At 41.5% G+C, this 23,838-nt stretch overlaps 1 protein-coding gene across 1 annotated transcript; it reads right to left on the minus strand.

Moving 5' to 3' along the window:
• Positions 1–6,055: 6,055 nt before the first annotated feature.
• LOC118406586 lies at positions 6,056–22,346 on the minus strand. Its single transcript, XM_035806714.1, has 11 exons — positions 22,294–22,346; positions 12,930–13,526; positions 12,496–12,730; positions 11,917–12,040; positions 11,400–11,565; positions 11,076–11,202; positions 9,993–10,087; positions 9,639–9,786; positions 8,256–8,392; positions 7,499–7,707; positions 6,056–6,165 (listed from the first exon to the last, which is right to left on the minus strand). The coding sequence occupies exons 2-10, from the start codon at positions 13,512–13,514 to the stop codon at positions 7,507–7,509; spliced, it is 1,818 nt and encodes a 605-aa protein (XP_035662607.1). The 5' UTR covers positions 13,515–13,526; positions 22,294–22,346; the 3' UTR covers positions 6,056–6,165; positions 7,499–7,506.
• Between the last annotated feature and the right edge of the window lie 1,492 nt (positions 22,347–23,838).

Consider the following 23,838-nt stretch of genomic DNA (forward strand, 5'->3'; position numbering starts at 1 on the left):
AATCTTAAGCATACTTAACATCGCCAGTCTCAATAACTGTCAGCAGATATACATGAAGCAGTTTTGATATTAAACTGCTTGAACATTACAGTCTTGGTTGTTACAATGGTTTCTGTGTTTACTTAGTCTATAGAGGACTGGAAGAAACTACATGTGGTCCAATAAACATTTCATTTCTTTAGCTGGTTTCCTTTACATGATCTTTACCATAATTCCTGTGTTTTTCCAGTCAGTTCATCCTTGTTTAAGGGCAATGACCCTAATTGACGCAGGCGCAGAAGGCCCAAAACGAGTCCAAACAGTATTTTAGCCTATTTTCGACTTTTAGCAGGAAAATGTTAGACACATTTCATATTGGTGAGACAGTGTAGGGTGCAGACATTCAGATTAGGCAAAAAAGCAAGGTTTTGGTTGATTTTTTTAGCCTGTGCTGACCCCTAATTTCAAGTGGTCAGTCCCTAACTTGAGGTCAGGTGATGCCAAGATGGCGGCAAACACGAAGACTGCGGGACCTTCCGCCGATCAGAAAGTTTAAATATTAGACTTTTGGACACTTGAGATAGCGGGCTGCTGTTTGGGGTGAGTTCTTATGACCTGGAATGTTCACGGATGAGATTATGACACCCTGAACTTGCTAATTTTAACATTATCGCCAATGAGGATTTCTATAAGTGTTCACTGCTCTTAAGCCTATAACAGTCCATGTGGTCATGATTTAACTTTGTTATAAGAACATCTCAATATTTGAACATTTAGTTTGTCCTATTATTTCTTCTGTATCTGCATCAAACATCTATCTTAGGATAACAATTGATAATGCAAATCTGCTGACAAATGTGATGTATTATTACAATTGAAAATCTTTCACATAGGAAAGCAATGTAAGCCTCATTTCTGTGAACTCTATTCACATACATGTGCAGGTATGTCATGAGATCTTAGTTTGAGTTCCATACACTGTTTTCACTCGAGGCAATGATGGTGCTAAGATTTCTTTCCTTCTACAGTGGTAAGACTATCAACTGTGGAGACATGGGGTCTAACTTTCACTTACCGTTCCCTATGGATATATGGATATATACTAAATGGTAAAAGAAAAAAAAATTAAATCCTAACATGGGTCTCAATGATGAACATCAACACATTCCACATGCATGGATGGTTTTACACATGTTTTCAGACAGATATGGTGGACTGATAGCCTATCTTGTATAATAGAAGTAACGTTAACGTTGGTCTCAAGGCTATTATAGTCAGACGCACAGTGTACTCTGCCCTACATCTATAAATTGCTCGTATGTTCCCCGTCTTCTGCTGCTCACGTTATTCAACAATAGTTACTGTTCACTACTAACAATATTGACATCTAAAATACTTCTGTCAGAGCCAATTACTTGTCACATGTTCTTATCACCTTTCTGAAGAACAGTATAAAAGGAAAGGCTAGTTCACCTTTATCCGCGGGGTGACCTTTATCCGTTGTACATGTATTTAAAAACGAGGTATCAAGGAATATTAAGTCAAGGGACAGTGGTTTCGAATTGTTGTTTTTTCAAAATACTGCAATTTGAAACCACCGGCCGTCGATCAGATATCCCTAAACACCCTGTTTTTAAATACAACGGATATAGGTTACCCCATGGATAAAGGTGACTTGGCATTAGTCCCCAAGTAGAGAAAAGGCCCTATCCTTTAGATATTCTCTTAGGTCTTTCTAACAGTGTGGGTTTTTCCTGTTTTACCTCCACGTTGTGAGAGCAACAGACAAAAACGCATACTGCTAGAAAGATGTGGAGAATACACAAAAAAAGCAAAATAGGCAGAGTCATACGTCTGCTTTGAGAGGACATAAGAGGAACGTCATGGTGTTATCCGTGTGATGTCATCACTGTTGCACAGCCAATCAGTTTTCAGCTGCAATTTTAAGTCTCTGATTGAATGTTTTACAGTAACTGCTAAAGGTTGTGGTCAAGTTTTCTAAAATTTTGCTATTTCAGTTAGTACAATTTGTCATAAGTAAGGGAGCTAAAAGAAATTTAGGTCCAATTGCAGTATCCAACGACTTGACAGAGCAGCCCCTAACTCACACACTTTTAAAGTAAAATTGATAACATGTTCTATTAGCACAGAGTCTACTTCTAAGACAGAACCACCATTTCCAAAGACGTGTTGTCAACCAAACATTCCAGAAAACTCAATCCGAGTGCTGCCAACTTTTCACCAAATAAATTTGGTGTGATTCTGTCAAAAGAAGGACATTGTGTGCCTGTATCTACGATATATGGTAATATAAAGCAAAGTCACAAAGTAACCATGTTCTATTGGCACAGTGTCTACTTCTGTCACAGAATTCTCCAGCCTGGCGTCCATCCTTGTTGTGCTTTTAAAGTTTTAGTCGCTCCCCGACGGTCCGCTTTTGCCAACACTGGGGAGCGGCTAGAAGCACAACAAGGCTGGACTCCAGGCTAAGAATTACCAATTCTTAAGACATGGTGTTTACGAAACATTCAAGAAATCTCTATCCGAGTGTAGCCAATTTTTCACCAAACAATTTTGTGTGATTCTGTCAAAAGAAGGACATGGTGTGCCTGTATCTAAATAAGTAACAATAAGCCAGTACATATAATTCTGCTGGCACAGCGTCTACTTCTAAGGCAGAACCACCAGTTCCAAAGACATGTTGTCTACCAAACATTCCAGAAAACTCAATCCGAGTGCTGCCAACAATACTTATACTATCACCTTATCACTGTTTAACACACTGGGCCCCTATTCCATTCTACAGGTACACTATTAGTACGTACTGTCGAAGTTTATCTCTTATCGGTATTTTAAAGCAAAACTCAAAAGGATACCATCACCTCTAAAGGAAGGCCCCTTCATGCTACCTCTCTACTCACTTCTATCATCGCTGTTAAACTCATCGTGCCCAAATTTCTTTCTGTACTATCACTGCTATACTGTAGCTGCTCTATTTTCTCTCATCGGTAAAGCATAGCTAAAAAACTAGCACGACTTGTCAAGCGCATCACCCTCAGCTGAAACGGAACGCCTCTCCGGATCCCTGCCCCCCCCCCCCCTCTCAAAGGTGGCAGGCGCAGTATGCATTGTCTGTAACACCTCCCCTACCTAAAGTATACAAATCTCATTTTTTCTTACATTCCGTAGGATTTTGTAAATGATATGTTATATAAGCTACATTACTTTGTTATTCTTGAGATTTGCTTGTCTGTATTTGCTTGTCTGTATTCGCCAATGCTTTGATGACAATAAAAAAAGCTACATGCTTGAGTGTGTTGTCATCACATCAGCAATTAGAAATGGCGCTAGTAAGCCCTTCCTACGGAGCACTCTCAGCTCCCCCGGACGCCCCCTCCGTGCCCCCCTCCCCCTCTCTCTCCAAGGCGGCCTCCAGGATGGTCTGTAACACCTCCCCTGCCACGGTGTCCTCCCCCACTTCCCGGATCAGCATCCCCAGGGCCCCGGGCGGGATGTCGGGGTCTCCGTCCCGGAGCTCCAGGTGACGCCACAGGATACGCCGTACAGCGGACCTGCGGGAACAGGCAGGTTAAAAAATGGGCTACTTCATCATCAGTCATCATCATCGTCAGCCATCATCATCATCATCATCATATCATCATCATCATCACTCATCATCATCAATTATCATCATCATTTCATCATCATCATTATCATGTCATCATCATTATCATGTCATCATCATCACTCATCGTCATCACTCATCATCATCAGTTATCATCATCATCATTATCATGTCATCATCATCACTCATCATCATCAGTTATCATCATCATGTCATCATCATCATTATCATGTCATCATCATTATCATGTCATCATCATTATCATGTCATCATCATCACTCATCATCATCACTCATCATCATCAGTTATCATCATCATGTCATCATTATCATGTCATCATCATCATTATCATGTCATCATCACTCATCATCATCAGTTATCATCATCATGTCCTCATCATCATCATTATCATGACATCATCATCATCATCATGTTATCATCATCACTCACCATCATCAGTTATCATCATCAGTTATCATCATCATCTCTCATCATCATCATTACCATCATGTCATCATCATCACTCATCATCACTCATCATCATCATCACCATCATGTCATCATCATCATGACTCATCATCATCAGTCATCATCATCAGTTATCATCAGTCATCATCATCACCATCATTATGTCATCATCATCATTATCATCATGTCATCATCATCAGTTATCATCATCATCACTCATCATCATCATTACTATCATGTCATTATCATCATCACTCATCATCATCAGTCATCATCATCAGTTATCATCATCATAAGTCATCATCATCATCAGTCATCATCATCATGTCATCATTATCATCATGTCATCATCATCATTATTATCATGTCATCATCATAACTCATCATCATCAGTTATCATCATCTTCAGTCATCATCATCATTAGCCATCCTTTTGTGAGGTGGAGCAAATAGAGTTCAATATCAAGAGCTGTTTGTTCTTCATAAAAGAAAGAAGATCGTGTCCCTCAAGATTTGTTTCTGTTTCTATGAGTATCCTGAGTGTTGTGGTAGGCCGTCCAATCTTTCTCTTCTATGGTATTCGGCCTAATCTGTCATTGAGACCTCATGAAATCTCCTTAACTTAAGCTTTGTAATACTTACCAGTCAATCTTATCTTCAGTCTGTTTCTCAGCATCACTCTCGGTGTCGGAGTCAGCATTTCCTTGTTCAAGTCCCTAAAAAACGATAAAAATACATGCTTCTTTTTGTACTGATGAAGGCGACAAATAGTCCTCAAAACGTTTACTGAAGAATGAAAGGAAGGTTGTGTAACGAAGAAGACTTTGTTCGTAGATCTACTTACCTGATGAAACTATTTACAGAGATAAGAATATATACCAGTGCATTTTCCATTTCGAGTTCCATACAATTAGATGGCAAATAAATTGTTTTATTTATTTATTGTTTCATGGTAATTCTATATGGTACATAGAAATTAAGGAGGCATAACCGATGCGTATTCTCAAAGTAATGAGCAAATGTTTGAATGTTGTTTGTTAAAATACCTTGGATACAACTGAATCATTTTCTTGGTTAAAGATATTGGTTACTTTTCTTAGGCAATAGATGAAGAAACTGTATATATAAATATCTATCTATCTATCACTCTCTCTCTCTCTCTCTCTCTCTCTCTTTCTCTCTCTCTCTCTCTCTCTCTCTCTCTCTATATATATATATATATATATATATATATATATATATATATATATATGTAATAACGTGGTCTTTTGTGAGAGAGAATGCGTGAAATAAAAAAATACCTGTAGCTCTTGTATCAGTGACTCTATCGCGTTCTCAATTTCTTCAACGTCTGGAAAATGGCAATTAAAACACATCTTATTCTTACATGTAGATGTAATAGACGATGTACATACTGGTAATGCTCGTGTAATCATGATATCATCGCATAAATTAGCCATCTGTGTGTATGTGCGGAAACAATAATCTTTGGTATCTAGACATATCCTATACTCCTATTAGTCTAGAAAGCTTAGAATATAGAGATAAAGTAGAAAGGATTCAGAATCAAAGTTCGTTACTATCATTAACACATTACTAGTAGGCTCACGATTGAATCACATTGCGACACTCTGGTACGTATAGGATGCAGCATAACACATATTTTCGTGAGGTACTAATTTCAAGGCACTGCACCTTAAAAAAATACCATAAGCCTAGTTACCTTCAAGGGTGGGTACAGAAGGTAGATTCTCTGGGTCCAAAGACTGCAGCTGCACATGCGCAGTAGCCTTGATTCCCAGCTGACGGTATGTTCGGGTCAGGTCCGTTATCACCTTCCCGTCATGCACCACGTTCTAGCAGATTATGAAATCCGTTTCAAAAATGGCTTAGTTTTTGCGATGTTCAGTGACCATAAAGGCAAGTAATAAATAAATGTAATGAATATTTATTTAACATAACGTGAATTAGGAAACAGCCTACCATTCGGGCATACACTCTTCGAAGCCCTCGCATGACGTCACCAACGTCGTTGATCTCCTGGACAGTCATCTTCAGCTTGTTTGCTGGTACAGTCACCTGGATGATAACTCCTAGCAACAACACAAATCTCTCAAAACAACTCTGTGGTTTTTACTGAGGAAACGTTTTCGAATGTTTAAGATCAAGATAAAGAAATGACTCTAGCTCGTCACTATACGGCAGTGTTCGAATTTCGTCCGACGTCTAAATTTAATTTACGCTACCAAAATTTTCCCATGGTAATTTCCAAGCAGATAACATGCATTGGCATAATACCGGCAGTAAGACTTATACCGACCGATCAAAAATAATGGAATTTAAAGAGATCTACACATGCAACAATAGTTATTTCTGAGGTGTGCACACTTCAGACATCTAGGTGTCCAATACATCATTTACAAAGCATCGATAACAATGCATTCGAAGACAACAAGGCCAAAAGTTTTCAGTATCTTTTTCGGGGTAGGCAGCTCGTCGTGGGACGAACACACTGTCACATTCATTGCCAGATTTGTAGACCATAATTACACATGCTCACGGCACAAGACGAACATGATTCAACAACAATCTTGAATTTCTGTTGGTAACCTACAACTCATGTAAAAGTGTGAAGAACCGTTGCATAATAGCCCGGATCTACGACTGAATGGGCAAAATTGAACGTACGCAGCCATTTTCCCGCCATTTTTATATCTACGCTAGCAGTGAAGCGTTACGTCATAGCGGTTGTGACGGACAGAAGTTAAATGAAAATTCTTGACAGTATACGTCCGTTTTCTCATGACATTTTGTATGCTCATGCAGGTTTATGTTTTATGCATTTACTAGCAGAAAAGGAAGGAACATCAGAGGATGTATAAACTACATAGCGATAGTTAATTGTGCCGTGTTTCTTCCGGCCGGTATTTTTACCCCCTCCCAACCACACGCCCGTTCGCCGTGTAATTCCGCGGCGTGTTACAATTACAATATTGCGCTTTTAGCAGGACAAGAGTGGCAGAAACGTTACACAGAAGAAGTGGCAAGGGTAAGCTATAACAGCAACATGTAACTGGAGAAAATGATGCGTTGACAATTTGTCAAATCAGTATGGCTAGAGAAATCGTCGTAAACGTACCGGTATGATAATAGATGTTAATTCATTAGTACAAGATAATATCAAAAGCTGGCAGACCTTCGGTTGCAAATGAACAGTCCAAGGTCAGCTACTCTCCTTTTGATACTATCTTATGCTTTCGTAGGATCTACTTGGAGATTACCCCATTGGCACGTCGCAAAACGCGAAGTGTATTCTGTCAGTAAATGGACAATTTTATTTGTATTGTAAACTTCCATAACTAAAACTGAAAATTTACCTTACCAAATTAACATTTGAAATTTGCTGTTAAGCTTAAAGGAAGCTACCTGTGTCATCATGTTGTACGTCTTGTATCTTGAAGACCAGTTTGTTTGGGTTTTCTGGGTTTGTTTCTCCGGCTGTTTTTTCTCCATCTTCCTTTTCGACCAACTTGAACACAGGGACTTGCGGCGCCATGTTGTCCCACTGCAGACCGAGATCGTAAAGACTTTGATCGTAAAGACTCTGCCACCTTCTGGTCTCCATGATACACCACCTACAGGTCAAAGGTCAGTTTTGGAAAATCATTTAAGGTTTGCTGTTGCTTCTCATTTTATGCTCTTTCACTCACCACAACGTACAAGTGAGACCGCATGGCGTAATTGGCAGCGCATTCGGCTCAGTGAGACCGCGTGGCGTAATTAGCAGCGCATTCGGCTCACTTTCAACAGTATGGTGGCTTTGAAATGGCGTCTTTTGACACCTGTTCCGCCATACCCTCCATTGTCTATGTATATGGAGAATCTCAATAAAAAATTAAAAAGCAACCAAAAGGTACAACCAGTTATCGACTTTCCTGCTTCAGTTGTATTCAGAAATGCATTGACTAAACTCCTCAATCACATGAGATACGCGACGGCAGCAATTGGCAACAGGTGCCAGAAACCGTCCACCGTCTCTGTCGGGTTATGGCTGCAGCTGTTCTGTCCTACTTTTGATATATTGCCTCCTTAATTTCTGTTATAAAACTTTGAAAGAAGTTCTGTTCTGTGTCTGCGATGCTTGATTTCTTTTTACTCATCCAAATATAATATCATGACTTACCAAGAGCGACAGCAGCTTCTCCGGTAGCGTGTCGATGCGCTCATCCTCTCCCACGCGCAGGGTCACTTGACAAGCCTCGAAGGTCAGCTCCAGTTCACATTTCCCCAACTCTATCTGCAGCTCATGCAGCTCAAGGCCTGTATGAGAGGCGTTGTTACTGTCTTGATTTACATAGTTATTGTACTAGTATTGGCCAAGATATAGTAACAATGCTGTGTTGTATCAGGTGAAGAAAAAATGGTCACGTAGTATCGAAAAGCCTTGTTAGGCAGAAATTAAATGTTGCTTTTATAACGTCATGCAGACAACGTCAATAAATCATGACACTGGCACTCTATCTTCATTCAAAGCAAACTTAACCTGCCTTAGACTTTTCTAGGCTCCATAGGTCGCTGGAATTCTCTAGAAATAGACAGATAACATGCCAAGGCAGTTAGCTGGCCAAAGAGTACAGTATGCGACCAAAGTCCTGTTAAAACTTCATTGACGTGTTATCTGTCTATTTGGACAATTTCTAGTAGGGCTGGGTACCGGTACACAAAATTCAGGTCCAGGTCCGGTTCAGGTCCAGAGGATTAGATCCAGGTCCGGACCTGAACCTGGACCTGATTCAGTATGTGAAAACTTGTGAATGGACAAAACTCAAAACGATGGTCCAATTCGCTACAAAGTAATTTGTTTTGTGGAGTATTCGACTCCCACTGGCGTTTTAAAATCCTACAAGGCTAACTGCCTCTCTCCGATTGGTTGTAAACCTTGCTATAAACGACTATAGACTCTACGCTACTTCGCTCTTGTTATTTTCTCGACCGGTAAGCCCCAAAACGTGTAAATTCCTGATCATATAATCTATTCATTTTCCTAGAGGTCAAACATCCAGTGTACCAATTTTTTTAGGTCCGTTTTTTCCTGACCGGTCCAACAAGAAAAAACGGTTTTGTGCCGGTACACCTTACCGGTACCCAGCCCTAATTTCCAGTATTTTCCAGCGGCCTGTGGAGCCTGGTAAATCTGCCTTACAAAGTGACAAATGACGTCTTCTAGTGGGTAGAAAACTAGCCGCTGATGATTGACTAGTCTTGTTATCAACAAAGCATGCTGTTGTACGAACACGACTGTAAGTCTTATCATGGAAGCCAGCACATCTGTGTTGGTAGTAATTATAGCACAATGCTAAACTTTCTTCCAACGCAACAGTTCACACGGATCAAATTTTCAACAACCACCGTTGCCTTCTTCAGAATCAATACTGATCAATACCATCAGCATTGATCCGATCAATACCATCAGTATTAATACCATCAGTATTGATCCTAAAGAAGGAGGAAAGTTTAGCATTGTACCATGACTGTAGGTCTTGTAGACTTTAGGGTAGATACGTACCACCCATAAGACTCTGAGTGAATTCTTCATACTCTATCAGTTCGATGACTGCGTTAGCTTTGATTCCGTACTCCCTGAACGTACTGGCAGCACGAGCTGTGTCTTCCTTCTCTTCTTCAGTCTCAGCGTTGGTCCACTTGATTTGAACCTAAGTACAACGTATGAAGAAACATTAGTTACCAATTAATCAACAGTTCACCTAACCTGTGGCTATGTATTACAACTCATTCAAAACGCTTCATCATTTCTCACACACTGTGTTTATGTTTTACGGCAAATATGATATTGCCATTCGGGTGCAAAAACTTTAAGAGTTAAACCAGAGACAAATTAAGTGCTATGTGAACAACCTACACAGTCACTATCACATTCTCGGTCACCGAAGACTCGGACAATCGGATCATCTTCGGCCACGTAGTAGCAGTTCCCTTCAACGGTCACTTGGAACTCTGCAGCACACATCATATCCATGTATAAGTCTACGAATTATGGAGCTCATGTGAAAGTCCCAGTAAGCGGGAAGAGAGGAAGACAGAGGAAAGCATAAGAGGATAGACTGGTTTGAGTTCAACTGAAGCCATAAGAGCAGCGGAGGACAGTGATAGGTGGAGAGAAAGACACAGGAAGAGATGAGAGGACAATATACGAGAGTGGACTGGTTTGGGTTTAGCCAAAGCCATAATAAAGGGCCTTCACACTGAAACCGAATTAGCAGGAATCGAGCAGAACCAGCCGGAATGAAGTATTTGCAAAATTCGTGCCACAGTCGGGGCCATTCCGAGTGGGAATTCCAAATGGAACTTATATTCCCCTTCACACGAGAAGGAATAAGCCAAAATGCCGTCAGAATGAAAAGTCTTTTCTAATATTCCTGTGAATTCGTTCTGTATTCGAAAAAATTCTTACTGCATTCCAGATATTCTTTTAGCCACATTCGGACTTGATTCGAAGTGGCTTGCCGTTTCGGTTCTCCATCGAATGAGATAAGAATGTTTAGAATAATGTTGGAATGCCGCAGAATGCGGTCAGATTGCAGTTAGAATAGTAAGAATTCACTTGGAACCCACTTCAAATGCCATTCGTTATTTCTCCACTTCGAATGCACCTCGACACTTTTTAACAAAAAACTTTCGGGCTAGCAAAAAGAACGGGCACAAATAGCTGGAATGCAGTAAGAATGTCTGGAACACACTACGAATTGCCAGGAATATGCCAGGAATAGAACAGAATTTTCATTCCGACGGCATTCCGGCTGATTCTTGCTCTCGTGTGAAGGGGGCTTAAGAGCGGTAGAGGACAGTGATACTAATAGGCGGAGGAGAATAGTGGATGGAGTCAGTGGTGCGCCAACGACCCATACATAGGTCAAAGGATAGGTGAGATGAGGTGAGACACAGCATTGTTGCTGTTCCTTAGCCTCGTGATTAGTCGACTCACCCTTTCCCGCAACCTCTTGCCTCCACTGCTTACAGTCGAACCACAGTTTCTTGTCGTCGGTAACGGCTGTTTCCTCGCTACAGAGACAGATGTAGGTTTGGTCCTCCTCCAGGTCTGTCACCAGTACCTAGATAAAGTACAGTTTGGACAGATACCTGCGGTTAGGTGCTTGTAATAGCTTTTTTGATACCTCATGGCAAAAGCATATGTATACGTTCTTGATGAAAACGAACAAGAGTAACAAGGGTATATGGCTGATATGCATGTTAAGCAATTCTTTTTTATGATTTCTTTATCATGACGACTCGAAGCCTTCAAATGTACCTTTGCCAGTTTGACCTCTTCTTCTTTCTTTCGTGAAAAAAAATGTTTAAAAAAATGTTTAATGCGATAGAGGGTGCTTTCTTCCTCCTTCAACTTGATAACCTGAATCCCCTTCAATGGCAACAGCTTGGAGCCGGTCGGAAGTCTCTTTCTGGTCTGATGCAGCCTAAAAAAAGAGAACAAACATATAAACATGAAATCCAGGTCTCGGATGGCACTGTTTTCTCTATATCAAGATATTAGAAAAATTACTATGGATACAGTAGAAAGAAACTTAGTATACCGCAATGGTTGACTTTAGATAAGATGTACGTACTATCCCGGGAATAGGAAATGTACATTATGTCTCTTTATAAATACGTTGAATCTCTGATAAACGTTGAAACATCTCACATATATTCTATTAGTCATTAACCATCCTACGATATAAAAGCCGCACGTCCTTTCAGATATGTTGAACTACGTACTTTCACACTACTTTGAAGCCTTATGTATTAAACATATAACGTTTTTGTACCCAGTTTCGCAGACGTCCCGTGGCACTTGGACCTCTGTGCTGTTCTGCCGCCCGAGAAGGTTCACATTAATCTCGAACTTGTTCTTCACCTCGCCGATGCGTTTTGCCAGTGTCGTCACGGTGTCTGAGAGGAAACAAAACGGGAGTCTCAGGTGAAAATCTGACTTTGTGCTAACAATTGCAGCCCTGCATATGGAATTTCAGCTAATGACAAATATCAACTATAAAGGCAACATTTTCGCGAAAATGCAGAATGTTTCCTCCGTAGTCATTTTGTCAAGCTACTCGCACACAATACTATAACATTGGGCTTTCCCTACATAGTATTGTATGCGAGAAAATAAATCCTACATCTGCTTGGTTTTTGGATCTGGTCGTTAACATAATTACACTACACTAGGCTCGCCCTATAGTATTGTGTACAAGAAATGCAGGTTTTGCAATGATAAAAAGTCTTGTATTAACATAAACAGCCAATATCTAATCTAAGCTCTGATTGGCTACTGACAGAAGAAGAAAGAAAAAGAACAACAAACCATCAAAAACAATATGTTTTCCCTACCAAATCCATGTACTTACAATGCCCCTCCCTGTCCTTGTTACCGATGCCCAGAGTGTAGTTCCCATCGTGAATTCCGACCGGCTTCACACCGTCTCTCTCTATGGTGCCCTGTTCGTCATAATAGACTCGGGCCAGTTTGATGGCGAGAATGATGCCTCCGGTGTTGCTGCGTTCGAGGCTAGCGGCTGTCTCTTTGGTACTGCCTCCGCCCGCTTCAATGCCCACTCCGTGGATCTTAGCGTTGACACTTACCTGGGCGTAATGATACGTTAAAATATTTACATTTTCATCATTGCACAAGCTTGGTCTTTTCAAATGTGTGTGTTGAAACATTTTGGTACAAGCTGAATTTATGTTCAAGCGGCTTGCGTATATCTTATCAAGAGAGAGTCATCAAAGAACAAAGTGGAATAGATTTATCATTGACATTATTTAAGACGACCAGACGTACCTTTCTGTCCTTCTTTGAGTCCCGTGTCTCCACGATGCTGACTTCCTTCGCCACCAACACGTCTGTGACCACCAGGAAGCTGGTCTCATTCCTGATGCCCTCAGCGCTGGTTTGAGCCGTCAGTCCAGACAGCGCCTTTCTCAGGTCTTCTATGTCCACACTTCTGTGTTCCAGGTCAGTACAGGTGGTCTCCACACAACGTTTGTTAGTTTTGCTGCCCTCAGCCGAGAAACCCACAGCCTCCACCGCCTTGAGAATGAAGTTACCATTTACGCTCCTCTCGTAGCTGTACGTCTGTTTCCAAGACGCCTTCTTCGGGTAGGCCTGGACTGAGACGTCGTCTAAAATCTTTGCCTCACCTGGATCTTTGGGGACTAGATAGTTGCTGGTCTTCTCTTTGGCCTTGGGTTCAAGGACAATTTTGCCCTGCGGGTCGCACTTTCGTGTTTTGACCAGGAGAGTTTTCGGGGAGTACTTGTCCACCTGTAGTGCGATGTCCAGGTACATCCAGCCGGCCCCTCCCACCTGGTCATTGATGATGTCTTCGGCCAGACGGAGGCGGATTTTTCCATCTTTGTCATCCATGGTTGTTAAGGACTGTTACCGGTATACCGTGAAAAATGAAATTAACGTGGTCCATGTATTAGCAAATTTGACCCCACTAGGATTATCTGATTATGTACTGCAATGTAAGGTAAATTGCAAGCTTCTAAAATGTTAAATCTCACACAGGTGATAAAGGGGCCAATGTGCGATTTGTCACGGTCTCCCTCCCTGATTGACCTTCTATTCATCAACGAGAAAAAACTTATCAAGTCTACCTCTGTGTTATCTCCCCTCTTCGGATGCCACCACAGCCCTATTGTCGCTACTATTAACTTGTCACTCAGGCCCCCTCGTCCTTATGTCCGTACCATCTGGGATTATTCCAAAACCGATCACAGCTTGCTGGCACTCTTCTCGTCTGAGCCAATATGGCATGAAGTTTTCTATTGTGATACTGTTGAAGAAGCTAGCAAGAAGTTGATGGAACTGATTTTGGAAGCCAAAATTAAAAGTGTGCCTCATAAGGACATTCTCGTTAGACCTCGTGACAAACCTTGGATTTCACCTGACATTAGACGCTTAATGCACCAGAGAGACAAGTTGCATAAGAAAGCCAAGTTAACGAACAGCCCTATTCATTGGTCTTCATATCGTCTTATTAGAAATAAACTTGTCCATCAGTTATCATTAGCCAAGTCTAATTATCACAACCGCCTGGTTGCCTCCTTAAGTAGTCCCCCCTCATCCAACAAAAAGTGGTGGCACATTGTGAAACATTTCTACCAAAGTAAAGTTAATTCTACTATTCCACCGCTTAAGTCTGGCAACTGTTTTATAACCGATTCAAGAGAAAAGGCAACTATGTTTAATTTGTATTTCTCTTCTCAGGCCTCAGTGGATGACTCCAGTGCTAGACTTCCACCCCTTGATATCCTTACTAGTGCTCGTCTTACACAGTGTGTTACATCAGCTGCTGAGATAGAACTTTATGTCTCAGATTTAGAAGTATCTAAAGCATGTGGCTATGATAATGTAGACAATCGCTTTCTTACATCCATATGTCCCTATATCTCTGACAAAATTGCATATGTTTTTAACTTGTCTCTAAATCACGGAGTCTTCCCTGAATCCTGGAAAAAAGCAAATGTGGTACCAATTTTAAAAAAGGGGGACCCCGAGGATGTGTCGAATTACCGACCTGTATCCCTACTCCCCTGTTTGTCTAAAATCCTTGAAAAAATTGTATTTAAACACTTGTACAACCACCTGATGTCCCAAAACTTATTATATTCTCTCCAGTCTGGATTTATCCGTGGAGATTCAACAGTAGGCCAACTTGTTTGTGTAACTGACAAAATTCTTGAAGCTCTTGACTCTAATAGAGAGGTCCGAGCAGTTTATTTAGATTTTTCACATGCATTTGACAAAGTTTGGCATAAGGGCATTATTTTCAAGCTTCAAAGAAATGGGGTCGAGGGTCCGGTCCTAAATTGGTTCCACAGCTATCTTTCTGATCGTGTACAAAGAGTTGTTATAGGTGGCCAGCACTCAGATTGGTGCAATATTCGCGCAGGCGTACCACAGGGTTCTGTATTAGGCCCCCTCTTATTTCTTGATTTCTTGTTTACATCAATGATATGGTGGACGATTTATCATCTTGCCCGTTTCTCTTTGCAGATGATAGTTCTTTAGTAGATATAGTGGATAGCCCAACCGAAACTGCGTCAAGTCTAAATTCTGATCTTAGTAAGATATCATCTTGGGCTTCCACGTGGCTTATGAAACTGAATCCTTTAAAAACTGAGGAAATGTGTTTTTCCAGGAAAATCGATCCCCCTTGCCATCCTCCCCTTTTTCTTGATAACTGTGTCATTCAATCTGTAAAAGACCACAAGCACATTGGTGTTTTTCTCACGTCCACCATGTCTTGGGAAAAACATATTACACACATGATGGCCAAAGTATCAAAACGTGTGTCCACACTGAACAAACTTAAATTTAAATTGCCACGACATGTACTCGAAGTTATCTACAAGTCCTTAATTCGTCCACTTCTTGAGTACGCCGACATAGTATGGCATGGCTGCACTATATCGGACTCCCGACGTATAGAGAGAGTACAATATGAGTGCTCACTCACAGTATCAGGTGCTGTGAGAGGATCCTCATATTTGTCACTCCTCTCTAAACTTGGGTGGGAAAACTGTCTGACCGTCGCCTTCATTTTCTTTGACAATGTTTTATAAAATTATCCATGGTCACACTCATCAGTATCTTCAGGAGCTGATCACCCCTGAAGTATCTGCCTCTACTCCTTATGACCTTCGTAACAAAAACAATTTACAGCCACCGACTTGTACCACAACTCGTTAACAAAGGTCCTTTATTCCGTATGCTACATATCACTGGAACAGTCTTGATGTAGCTGTACGGTCATTTAATCCTTCGACATTCAAAAATTACTTAGTAAAATTAGTTCGCACTGCCCTCAACACACAGTCACGGCCCCAGGTACGCCTGCATTTTACTCCAACGCCTCCGCATCGGGACCTGTACTTCAGCTTATCCACACGTAATTTAGTAGATAGTCCTTCTTGCAGCTGTCGCTCCCGATGTGAAAGCGTTGTCCACTATTTATTGTACTGTCCTAACTACAACCAACTTAGAATATCCCTTCTCTGCAATCTTCAAGACCTTGTCAGCTCAACCCTTGATTTTAAAACATTGTCTGATCCAGCCCTGGCTCAACTTTTACTCGGGGGTTCACCCACTTTAACAAAGGAAACAAATGCCGATATAATGCATCTTACCCAGTCATACATACTCGAGACCATGTATACATACTCGTATATACGTGTTGGATCCGTCACCCCACTGCTGTACTTTACTTTTCTATTTGATCTCACATTGTTTTGTCCTCTGTTTATTTTATTTTCAAGTGTCCCAGTGGCCATGGTGATGTTAATATTGGTTTTGTTAGAGTTCATCACCACTGTGTCTTGTCTGATATGTCTTTGTGTAATAGTTGTTGCCATACATTGTACCATGTACAAATGTCGTGCAATAAAGTTCTATCATGACTTTCTATCACGTCTCTCTCTCGGCTTTTCTTCGCTGACGAAGATCGTCTAGGGGTGTTGCCCACGTCTGGTGCAGGCGCGCTGGTGGCTGACGAGCCCAATCCGAGACAGGCAGACTCGGCCGCAGCGGCTGCAGGTCAATGCTGGGTCTGTACTTGGTGCCGTGGCGTTTCGGGTTTTCCTCCTGTTGCGCTTCTCTACAAGGGCAGCTTTGCGGTTCGTCTCAAATGTAGTGACTGACTGGTTTACAGTGTGTCGCCAAGCCTCACGTTCAGCAGCAAGGGCTGACCATTGGTGAAGGTCGATGTGGCAAGAAGCCAGAGATTTCTTCAGAGAGTCTTTGAATCTCTTGTTTGGTGCTCCCCTGTGGCGGTGGCCGGTGGAGAGTTCGCCGTAGAGGACAATCTTTGGCAGACGATGATCCTTTATTTTTGAGACATGACCTGCCCAGCGCAACTGCGTCTTCATCAAGGTGGCCTCGGTGCTGGGGATCTCTGCTTGCTCAAGGACTTCAACGTTGGTGATGTAGTCACTCCAGTGTATGTTGAGGATGGTGCGAAGACATCGTTGATGAAACCGTTCTAGCAGACGCAGGTGGTGTCTGTATGTGACCCATGACTCTGAGCCATACAGAAGGGTCGTCAGTACGACCAGCATGTACACCAATGAAAACAAGGTACACGTGCTAGCACATACGTCGACAAGCAAACATATATACGTGCTAGCACACACGTCTCACCGGCCTACTTGTTATTCAAGCGCAATTGAGTCAACTTAAAGGTGTTTGTAAAGTCTACAATCATTCGGGCGTGACGAGTAACGTTACGCTGGGTTTCTGATCTTCATACATACAGCCAGACGAAGGTATAGAACACAACACACCTACAACAACAATAATTGATACTTTTAAACAATAAAACCGTCGCCATGGCAATGCTTTTTATTACCACACTTGTAGGGACTACCCTGAAAGATTAATAAATAAAATAAATACTAACACAAGATCGCCTCAGTGTACATGTCACTGACAAAAGGTAGTGAATTCTATATGAAACGTCTGACCGTTTCCCAAATCATATCCAGTTGCTTGATTAACTGCTACTTGGTACAGTTACAGTTTCAGTTATCTTTATCTGTAAAGAAGAGGTAAAAATAAACTAGCACAGCACGCCCGTTTAGCACGGATCTCCAGCAGAATCCCCTTCCGTGCCCCTCCCCCTGTCGCTCTAAAGTTAAGAGCACAACCCCCGTACGTGCGATTTGTCCGTACGTGTTTTTTGGGAGGCCGGCCACATCCGCCACGTATTTCTGAAAACGTGGTGAACGACTGGCAAGAGCATGGAGGGAGTACGTCAACACGGCAACACAAAGTTATGTTTGCACGTAAAGTTCTACGGCGCGTCTGCGTGCTCCAAAATCCGTCGGATTCCCTACGAGTTCGTACGGAGGCGGTACTTACCACTTTCAGATCCCAAAAGATTGCCCACGTTTTGGCTTGTAGACAGCACGTATTCAGTGCACGTACGGCGGGTTGTGCCCTTAGCTTGAGGTGGTCTACAGAATGGTCTGTAACACCTCCCCTTCCAAAAGTATATAAATCTTATTATTCTTAAATTTCATACAAGTTTTGTAACTATGCTGTGTATCTTACATTGTTTTTGTCATACCTGTGCCTTACTGTATTTGTTTCGTTGTCCTGTGCTTTGATGACCACACGAACAAGCCCCCGGTCTGAATAGGGTTTAATGCATCTGCTTTCATTTACAGGTATTTTTATACTAAAATTTATTTAACTACCTATCTAATGACGAAAGTGTGCTCATCATATGCTGGCAAAGTCTTTTTCCTCCTAATGTGTTATGAATTAACAAAATGGATACCCCGAAAGAAACACAAAAATTGTCGCAAATCGCATGTAAATTGTAAAAAGCAAAATCGAAAAATGTAACGTATGGAGCAGTTCATACGTGTATAAATCTATGGACTAGAAACATACCTCAGATTGCAAGGAAAGCATGTCCGGTTCCTATTTTTCAGGCATAGTTTTTGATCCAAATCAGAATTAGCAGAAGCATCTCATATTTCCAGCATACCTTATATTCGCTTGCACTGTGTATATCGTTTGTTATCATGACAACAAAAGCAAGGTTATTTCACATATATGCTAGCAACTATTACAAGTCAAATTGACGAATCAAGAGCGTACACCTGTTGTTGCGAGTCTGGCCCTGCAGCTGACCGTCCTGCTATTTTTTCCCCGACACAAGACTATGCATACAGTTGTACCCTGATAATAGACCGCTGTCATCGGCACCACCACACTTTGCCCAGCGATGTCTGGAGTTGAAAAGACTGTTTGCTTAATGTTCAAGCATCAAGTCAAAGGCAGTGAGGTAGTCACGGTAACCGTTTGTGTTAGGCGTACTGACGTATGTTTGATTCTATCCCAGCAACCCGATGGTTAGAAAACAATTTTCCTTTGCGTCTATATATAGGGAAGCAAACATCTCCAGACACACTTCTTTTATAATATATTTGCAGCCATAAAAGAGGCATATTTTAACCATTACAACAGGTGGTATAGCCTTATCATTTCCCCTTGATTCTACCTTTTGCGCGCTTTTGTCCGTAGTAAACATCATTCAAATTTCTCGAAGTTCACCAGGTGGCACTAACCGTACCTGTGCTATGCGTTTTAGAACGTTCCCGTCTGTTAACGTAGCCTAGATTGTTCCCAGCGCCATGCTACAAGTATATGAACCTCGAAGTTCGTCAACAGGAAATCACGTCATCTCTTCTCCGAAACCCTTGGCGATTGGCCAATCCATCATACCTGAGAACAAAGTTGTTGTCAAAGTTGTCATACATTTACGAGACACCCCTTCCCACACACGCAGGAAGCGTCAGTTGCGTTTAATTGCGTTCGTAGAAGAAAGAACGCACCACAACAGGCCCGACAAAATGACAAAGAATGCAAATAGTCGACGGCAGGCTCTACTTACACCCCCTTTAAAATTTGAGCTTTAGTCAGCAAACATTCCCCCGCACCCTCTTCTCGAACATTCTTCAAGCTGCCTACTAACTTATTAAAGGTATTGTCAATGCACACATGTAGATCATATGTCCAGATGTTCAAGACATTCTTGAGAAATCATTTTTAGTCTGGTGGTCTGTGGTTATACCAGGCAAGTTGCTGTCACGTGAAAGTATCCAAATGTTTATATGTTGGAATCCTCTAAGGGATTAATTTGAATAAATCGTGTAACCATGCTGCATGTCGTAAATGATGAGGCTTTCATGTGACATTTGCGAGTTAGTCATACGTGGTACATTTCCTAATTGATGTTAATGCAGAAGTGACCAATTAGGTTTGCGATAAGAAACCTGTGTTATTATCATAATTAGTTATCAAATGTTAAATAAATGCAACGTTTTGCTTGTTAGATCACTCTACCTGCTGAATTTTTAAACAGATTCTTTGGATGGATGTTTGCTGCTTTTAACGCTTTCTGTCATTTTTCGGAGCATGCATATCGATCCTTCTACGTACCGGGTTCTGAGAACAGCACCATTCCCTTGATATAGATTTTTCCCCAGAAAACCAAACACATGTGTCTTCATGGAAGAGCCTTAAGGTGCACTGTCACTGCACTTGCGTCAAGCTTGCGGCACTGCAGGGTTCGTTCACTGCGTCACCTTTTTTTGTTATTTTCTCCTATTTTTCATAATTTAGATATTGCGTAATACGTAAAAGTTTGACTTTGAAGACGACAAAATACACAAAAACTAAGAAAATTCATTTTTTATCTGTGAAATTCATTGAGTACCTTTCGAACCCCGCAGTGACACAGGCTTGACGCAAGTGCAGTGAGAGTGCACCTTTATAACTAGACAGTCGTCCAGCCCTACGAAAGGCGATTATAATTCTATTCACGCACAGAGCGGCCCACCTTGCCTGCAAGCTGCCAGGGACCACACAGCACATCTGTGACTTAAAAAGTCGCGATTCCGTATTATGAGTGTGCTTGTGACTTGTAAAGTATGGTTGTGTCACTAGTATAAGGGATCTACAATCTGAATTTCCCACTATATGAATCTGACTTGATTATATATATCTATGATTATATATATATATATATATTCATATAATCATTTAAGTCATATAGTGGAAAATGAATATATATATATATATATATATATATATACTTATTTCTAGTTACAAAAAGCATGTCGCTAATTCAGTTACCTTTTGATCCCGCGCCAAAATGCCATTATACACGTACATCATTAATCAAACTCTAAACTATAAACTCTAAACTATGAATTGATTGTACTCTTTCTGAAAGGTAAGTCTGCACGTACCTAATGTTGAACAAACACTGCCCACACATATACAGACAGGAAGCCGTGCCTTTATTTAAACTGCGTTTCGTAGAAGAAACACCACGCCAGGCCCGACAGAATGATAAACCATGCTAATGGCCAACGGAGCACTCTACTTACACACGCCTTAACACTGGAGCTACGTGTACATAAGATAGGGATAGAACACTTTTGCAACGGAAGGGTGGTGCATACTTATTTGTTTCTTTACCGGGAAAAAGAACGTCGCCAACTCAGTTACATTTTAATCCCGCGCCAAAAATAACATTATACCTCATTGCTCACTCTCTGAAGTGTACATGACCACAACTTTGGTGGCAGTATGTAGATTATTGCTCTATATAGCCTGGTATATCCAGCCGTATTATAACCCCCCAGTCTCTGCTGTATAATACGGTTGAATGCTAAGTAATCCGCTATATTAAAGCTCAAAACCTACAGACCCAAGCTCCAGACGTTTGGAATCTGCGTGATTAATATATGAAATTCTTACACACAGTTGAAGACGCGTCGACGACAACTGAACTGAAAACGTTCGAAAAATTTTACAAGTTAAAGATTCAATGTTACATGACAGTCGTCTTTAGCTCAGACTGACACAGTTTTGGAACACAATACGCTCTCTACATTGTAAAATCTAGTTTTCAGACCCCATTCACATCAATGAGTTAAACGAATAATTTCTTTCTAAGCTACTGGTACACCTTAGATTCCAACGGCCACATGTTCTAATAATGAATTCGCAACGAGACAATTTAAGGCTATAGTGCTTCGACCGAACATGACAGATACGAGGTGAGAGTTCTGAGGCAACTGTCTACATGCAGCCAAGTACAAACTAGAACAACAACTTTTCGCGTGTCCAAGTCTAAAGTCCGGATGCAGAGTATCGTGTGTCAAGATCTTAGCATATAAGAATGTCTTTGGGGTGGAATTAGACACAGTTTGTTGAGCAAAAGGGTTTAAGTCAAGATTCCTTAGGGTTAAAATACGGTGATGTTAATGATGTATAAACTACTGGTAATTTTCCGCCGACAACCTGCGTGGTCTTCAAACGGAAACGAATCTTAGGCCGCATAAAGGGCAATCATCCCGGCAAAAACACACATAAAAATGCTCAAATGCCTATTCTCCAAGCAGAGGTTGGGTCGCGGGGATTAGAAGTGGCCTGGAGTTTTACCGGCTAGCCCTCTCCGGAGGTAAAAAATAACGGCCACTACTAATCTCCGCGACCCAACCTCTGATTGGAGAATACAAATGGCGGCGTTTAGAGCCCAGAGTATACTACAGGCCCCTCAAGGAGTATACAGCTACAAATTGGAGATACTCTCCTGTGAAGGTGATTGTACACCTACCTAATCACCACACACACACACACCTGTGCCGTGCCCGTCTGTGTGAACTCAGCCCTGACTGACCCCAGCGCCCTGTCGGCGGCATATAAACCTGGGTCGACAGGAAATTACGTAATTTTTTCTCCGAAAGAACCCCCTCCCCCGCACCAAGCATCACACCCCTCCCAAACACACAGGAAGTCGTATCTTTGCATACAGGTATTTTTGGACAATAGGAAGATATTGATAATGCATTGAGTACAGACGACATGCCAAACCACATACAAATGCGGCAAACGGAACATAGAGATATAGGTGCGAACACTCAACACATAGACTGTTCACAATACTTTGTCGACGGAGGTTACCCTCCAGTTACAAAGTAAAAATTGAATTTACTACATCATAGATGCTATACAGTATACGGAGAAGACAGCTGACATGGGGGTTTGGCCAAGTGCAAAGGACAACAATATTAAAATGTTGTGGTAAGAACTGTAGGCCAATATGCTGGCTACCCTTATATTTCCAATTGTGTTAATATACCTCTAATCCCTGACCAGCCAGAGACCAGTAATATCTAAGACCCCACCTACTACATTTAGACGCATGAGTTGCCCCTAAGCGTTCAGGCTGTTGTGTGAAACGATCCATAAATCACTGCGTTAACAGGTGCGTATTCTGTACTTTTGAGAGAGACCACTAGGAGGCATGGTGCATTATACACAAGTATAAGTATATAGTCGTGTTTATGTGCCAAACCATGAGTTGTATCTTAGGCCCCGCCCACAGCTTAAGTTTTAGACGCATAGTTGCCTCCAAGCTTTCGGGCTGCTTTGCAAAATGACCCACACTGCGTCAACAGGTGGATAGTTTGTCTTTTAGAAGATACCGCTAGGAGGCATGGTATAAGTATATAAAAACAAGGTGGGGTCGTGTGGCGTAACTACAATGTGTTTGACCCAGAAACCTGGGTCCCAATCTTGTCATGCTATCGACCTTGTGCTCTTTGGAATTTCCTCACTTCACCCAGGTGTAAAAAATATGGGTACCTGACTTCGGTTTGGAAGGTAAAAGATGGTGGGAGGAGAGGGATGGGCTCCCAATACACCTTTCTCACGCGGCGGCCATGATAGATCAAAGATGAGGTCAATGAGGCAAACAGACAAAACTTATTTCTAAAATCAGGTCCCATTTAGTTTTCCCCCAAACCACACAAATTTTCATGATACAAGATAGAATAATAAATATTACAAGAAGTGTTATGCACCGAAAGATGTAGCAATTTAGAGTAGTGTAGACTGACCCCATAGTCCCTTAAGAGATGCAAAATAAAAACATAATAATGCAAATTTTTAACGAATTTATTCACTTATTGGTCGATTTCCTAATTGGCAGGCTACCATTGGTCGAACTGCTAATTATGGTAGAATGGCGCCCCCAGGCGTTATTGTGGGGAATTGCACCGACGTTTCCCAGACTGCACTGCGGCTCCGGGGCCTGGGAGAGAACTTGCACGGCAAAATCTCAGTGAAAATTTATCTCAGGCAATCGATTTAAAATCGT

The sequence above is a fragment of the Branchiostoma floridae genome, chromosome 19 (genome assembly GCF_000003815.2).
Source record: "Branchiostoma floridae strain S238N-H82 chromosome 19, Bfl_VNyyK, whole genome shotgun sequence".
Taxonomy (NCBI): Eukaryota; Metazoa; Chordata; class Leptocardii; order Amphioxiformes; family Branchiostomatidae; genus Branchiostoma; species Branchiostoma floridae.